The 6008-nt window shown below is 35.8% G+C and overlaps 1 protein-coding gene across 1 annotated transcript; it reads left to right on the top strand.

Annotated features, from left to right (window-relative positions):
• LOC110271967 lies at window positions 925-1454 on the top strand. The gene is made up of 2 exons (XM_021123697.1): window positions 925-1113; window positions 1215-1454. Exons 1-2 carry the CDS (start codon window positions 925-927, stop codon window positions 1452-1454), a joined length of 429 nt encoding a protein of 142 aa, XP_020979356.1.

The raw sequence follows: 6008 nt of genomic DNA, 5'->3' as shown, positions 1-6008 counted from the left end.
AGGACAAGGATCTATCTAATCTAGCTATTTGATAAGCCGAGAAGGATTTTTAACATTAAATTTTTAAAAATTTAAAATTTAAAATTTAAAATTTAAATTACATTTATTTGAAATTTTCAAGCATTCTATCTCGATACTCTTTGATGATTCATCAAGGTCAAGTGAACTCATATACATGAATAATAATGGCTTCCTTGAAAATAGGTCAATTACATTTGCTCCATTGAAGTTGGAAGCAGCTTAATTAATTGAGCATTATTTGAGTTTTAATTAGTTGAACTAACACTCAAGCTTTTGAAATGATTTTATGCCACTTGTAAGGCATAATACAATTATACTTACATTCAACTATATTATGTGTATACTAAAATTAGCCATTAAAATTAGTCATCAATATAAAATATATTTAGAATATAAATACACATTAAAAATAAATTAAACTATACATATATTTATACATAAATATATTGGTAACTAATTTTAATAACTAATTTTAGTGTACAAATAACAATTTTGACTTACATGATTCATCATCTATTATTTTCACCATATAAATGAGTAACATCAATTTTAAAAATAATTATTCCATTACTACTGTGTTTTTCATACAAATATATATCGAGTTAATAGTCAAAATCGTCCCTAAAAGATACCCCGATCTCCATTTTAGTCCCCGAAAGTTACTCACGTTGATCGAGTTTGTCCTTCCGTCCTCTCAGGTGGTGACGTGGCTAACGTTTGCTGAGGTGGAACGTTAAGTACCAGCGTGGTGAGGTCTAGCATGGCAACCGTTAATGCTGATAAGATATGTTTGATTATTTAGGTCAAATTAGTCCTAATGTTACAACCCTAACCCCCAATCTGAAACATATATGTGCGTGATTCTCGTAGTAGATGGCGATGTATGTTTGAGGAGTCGCTGCTATGATGAGTGGAAGCCGGAGTGGTGACCTGCCGTCGCAGTCTATCGGTAGCCATGAGTCGAACTCTTCCATGCGACGGAGGAGGAAGATGAAGGACCAGACTTGCTTTTGTGGGTTGAAGACGACAATCAAAAAATCCGGTACAAGAGAGAATCCGGATAGGTTGTTCCACGCTTGTGCCAGATACCCGGTGAGTTAGGTTATGATATATAAAGCTTGTTTTCTATATTCCTTTGTCTATTCTGCTGGATAGTTGAAATTGATTTTCGTTTTTTTTTTGAAAAAATTCAGAAGGGAAGTCACTGCAACTTCTTTAGGTGGGTTGAGAAAGACGGGTATGTAGCAGGGGCGGAAACTGATGCGGAGGTTGGTGGGGACTATGATGAATGGAGACTGAATGTGTCATGGAGATTGGATAGCTTGGAGGGTGAGGTTAGAGCAATGAAAATGCTGATAATGTTCCTGTCAGTTGCAGTGGTGGTGGCTACTGTCTTGTGTGTATCACTGTTGTTCACATCAATCTCCAAGTAAAGCCACAGATGGAGTGTTATGTTCTTGTGTGTTAGAGGTGTTGTTAGATCAGAGAAATTGAATTAGTTGATATGTAATGATGATGTTACTTATGAATGAAAGTATGGTTTAATTGTGTTTAATTTAACATAAACTTGTTGTTTAAGCATGATGGGTTTCACTGAGAATACATGATGGTGATGTTTGAACTATTATAAGTATCTATTCACCCAATAGAAACATACATGACAATAGACAAAGTCATTATAATCCATAACAAACATCATAATTATACTGATATCATATTGTCTTAGTAGACACATGATGAGCGGATAATTTATACGCTTTTTGACATTGTTTTTAGTATATTTTTAGTAGGATCTAGTTACTTTTAGGGATGTTTTCATTAGTTTTTATGTTAAATTTACATTTCTGGACTTTACTATGAGTTTGTGTGTTTTTCTGTGATTTCAGGTATTTTCTGGCTGAAATTGAGGGACTTGAGCAAAAATCAGATTCAGGGGTTGAAGAAGGACTGCTGATGCTGTTGGATTCTGACCTCCCTGCACTCAAAGTGGATTTTCTGGAGCTACAGAACTCGAAATGGCGCGCTTCTAATTGCGTTGGAAAGTAGACATCCAGGGCTTTCCAGAAATGTATAATAGTCCATACTTTGGCCAAGAATAAATGACGTAAACTGGCGTTCAACGCCAGCTTTCTGCCCAAATCTGGCGTCCAGCGCCAGAAAAGGAGCCAAAACCAGAGTTGAACACCCAAACTGGCACAAAAGCTGGCGTTCAACTCCAAGGAGGACCTCTACACGTGCAACACTCAAAGCTCAGCCCAAGCACACACCAAGTGGGCCCCGAAAATGGATTTATGCATCAATTACTTACTTCTGTAAACCCTAGTAGCTAGTTTATTATAAATAGGACATTTCACTATTGTATTTGACATCCTGAGTTTTATCTTTGGATCATAGTAGTCTTGGTTACTCCGGTTCCCCTCTGGGGCTGAGACCAATGAACTCCATTATCACTTATGTATTTTCAACGGTAGAGTTTCTACACTCCATAGATTAAGGTGTAGAGCTTTGCTGTTCCTCAAAGATTAATGCAAAGTACTACTGTCTTCTATTCAATTCATCTTATTTCGCTTCTAAGATATTCATTCGCACTTCAACCTGAATGTGATGAACGTGACAATCATCATCATTCCCTATGAACGCGTGCCTGACAACCACTTCCGTTCTACCTTCGACTGAATGAGTATCTCTTAGATCTCTTAATCAGAATCTTCGTGGTGTAAGCTAGAATGATGGCGGCATTCAAGAGAATCCGGAAGGTCTAAACCTTGTCTGTGGTATTCTGAGTAGGATTCGATGAATGAATGACTGTGACGAGCTCCAAACTCGCGATTGTTGGGCGTTAGTGACAGACGCAAAAGGATAGTAAATCCTATTCCAGCATGATCGAGAACCGACAGATGAATAGCAGTGCCGTGACAGGGTGCGTTGATCATTTTCACTGAGAGGATAAGATGAAACCATTGACAAGGGTGATGCCTCCAGACGATTAGTCGTGCCGTGACAAGGCATTTGGATCATTTTTCCGAGAGAAGACCGAAAGTAGCCATTGACAATGGTGATGTATCACATAAAGCCAGCCATGGAAAGGAGTAAGATTGATTGGATGAAGATAGCAGGAAAGCAGAGGTTCAGAGGAACGAAAAGCATCTCCATTCGCTTATCTAAAATTCCTACCAATGATTTACATAAGTACCTCTATCCCTATTTTATTAATTAATTTCGAAAACCCATTACTGTTTTATATCCGCCTGACTGAGATTTACAAGGTGACCATAGCTTGCTTCATACCAACAATCTCCGTGGGATTCGACCCTTACTCACGTAAGGTATTACTTGGACGACCCAGTGCACTTGCTGGTTAGTTGTGCGAAGTTGTGAACCATGGTACTGGCATCATGTTTTTGGCGCCATTACCAGGGAAAGAAAGAGCGATGAATTTTACATAATTAAAGTGTAATCACAATTTTCGCGCACCAAGTTTTTGGCGCCGTTGCCGGGGATTGTTTGAGTTTGGACAACTGACGGTTCATCCTGTTGCTCAGATTAGGTAATTTTCTTTTTGCTTTGTTTTCAAAAATTTTTCAAAAATCTTTCAAAAATTTTTCTTTTGTTTTCGAAAAAAAAATAATATAAAAATGTTTTCAAAAATCTATTTTTCTTCAGAATTTTTAAGAATGAATTCTAGTGTTTCATGAAGCATGTGAAGCCTGGCTGGCTGTAAAGCCATGTCTAAATTCATTTGGACTGAGGCTTGCAATTTGTTATCAAGAGCAAGCTAGTTGTTGCTAATCCACCTGCTGCTGTTCCTGAATTACATGCTGAAGCTTGGCTGGTCATTGGCCATGTCTAGTGTTTTGGACCGGAGCTTTCATTGAAAGCTTGGCTGGCTAGTGAGCCATGTCTAATTCCTGGACTGAAGCTTTAGACTAAGAATGCAAGATTCCTGGAATTCATATTAAAAATTTTAGAATCCTTATTTTCCTTTTTCAATTAATTTTCGAAAAAATCCAAAAAAATTAGAAAATCATAAAAATCAAAAATATTTTTCTGTTTCTTGTTTGAGTCTTGAGTCATGTTATAAGTTTGGTGTCAATTGCATGTGCATCTTGCATTTTTCGAAAATTTTCATGCATTCATAGTGTTCTTCACGATCTTCAAGTTGTTCTTGGTATGTCTTCTTGTTTGATCTTTGCATTTGCATGTTTTGTGTTGTATGGTGTTTTTCCTATGCATTCTTGGATTCTTAGTGTCTAAGCATTAAAGAATTCTAAGTTTGGTGTCTTGCATGTTTTCTTTGCATTAAAAATTTTTCAAAAATGTGTTCTTGATGTTCATCATGATCTTCATAGTGTTCTTGGTGTTCATCTTGACATTCATAGTGTTATTGCATGCATTCCTTGTTTTGATTCAAAAATAAAAGAGAAAAACATGAAAATGATGTTTTTAATTTTTCTCCCTCATCATAAAAATTCAAAAATAAAAAAAAATATCTTTCCCTTTTTCTCTCATCAAATTTGAAAATTTGAGTTGACTTTTTCAAAAATTTTTAAAATCAAGTTGTTTCTTATGAGTCAAATCAAATTTTCAATTTGAAAATCTTATCTTTTTCAAAATCTTTTTCAAATTTCTCAGTTATTTTCGAAAATTCCAAAAAAAAATATTTTTCAAAAATCTTTTTCTTAATTTTACATCATATTTTCGAAAATAACATAATCAATTAATGTTTTGATTCAAAAATTTCAAGTTTGTTACTTACTTGTTAAGAAAGATTCAAACTTTAAGTTCTAGAATCGTATCTTGTGATTTCTTGTGAATCAAGTCATTAATTGTGATTTTAAAAATCAAATCTTTTTCAAAAAAAAAATCTAATTTCTATCATATCTTTTCAAAATATCTTCTCATCTTATCTTTTTCAAAAATTTGATTTCAAAATATCTTTTCTAACTTCCTAACTTCTTATCTTTTCAAAATTTGTTTCAACTAACTAACTATCTTTTTGTTTGTTTCTTATCTTTTTCAAAACCACCTAACTAACTTTCTCTCTCTAATTTTCGAAAATACCTTCCCTCTTTTTCAAAAATCTCTTTTTAATTAACTAATTATTTTAATTTTTAAATCTTAATTTTCGAAAATTACTAACATTTTTCAAAAACTATTTTAAAAAATCACTAACTCTTTTTCAAAAATTATTTTAGAAAATTCCTTCTCTCTCATCCCCTTCTATTTATTTATTCATCTACTAACGTCTCTCCCTCACCACACTAAAAATCCGAACCCTCTCTCTCTCTTTCTGAGTTCAGATTTTTCTCTTCTTCTTTTCTACTAACAATAAGGAACCTCTTTACTCCCAAAATGGGCACCAACCTGGCGCTGAACGCCCAGAGTTGTGTGCAAGGGCATTTTGCATGCCTAAATTGGTGCAGAGATGTAAATGCCTTGACACCTCAGGATCTGTGGCCCCTACAGGATCTGTGGACCCCACAGGATCCCCACCTACCTCCACTCACTTCTTCTCATCCCTCACCACTCTCTTTCACACAACCCCATAAACACACTTCCCCAAAAATCCTTCACCAATCACCTCAATCTCTCTTCCCCATCACCTCTTCACCACTCGCATCCAACCACTCTTCCCCATAAACCTACCTCATAAACTCCACCTACCTTCAAAATTCAAAACCAATTTCCCACCCAAACCCACCCTAAATGGCCGAACCTTAACCCCCCTCCCTCCCCTATATATAGCCCTCCATTCTTCCTCATTTTCACACAACACAACACTCTCCTCTAAAAAGCAAGCAGAAAAAGCCAAAAGCTCTTAAAACCAAGAGGCAAGAGCAAAAAGCCAATAACCCTTAAAACCAAAAGGCAGGAGAAATAAAAAGGATCCCAAGGCTTTGAGCATCAGTGGATAGGAGGGCCTAAAGGAATAAAATCCTGGTCTAAGCAGCTAAACCAAGCTGTCCCTAACCATGGGCTTGTGGCGG

Source organism: Arachis ipaensis, chromosome B05 (genome assembly GCF_000816755.2).
Source record: "Arachis ipaensis cultivar K30076 chromosome B05, Araip1.1, whole genome shotgun sequence".
In the NCBI taxonomy this organism is placed as follows: Eukaryota; Viridiplantae; Streptophyta; class Magnoliopsida; order Fabales; family Fabaceae; genus Arachis; species Arachis ipaensis.
The sequence above is the reverse complement of the archived record's forward strand: the minus strand, read 5'-3'. Positions and strand labels throughout refer to the sequence as shown.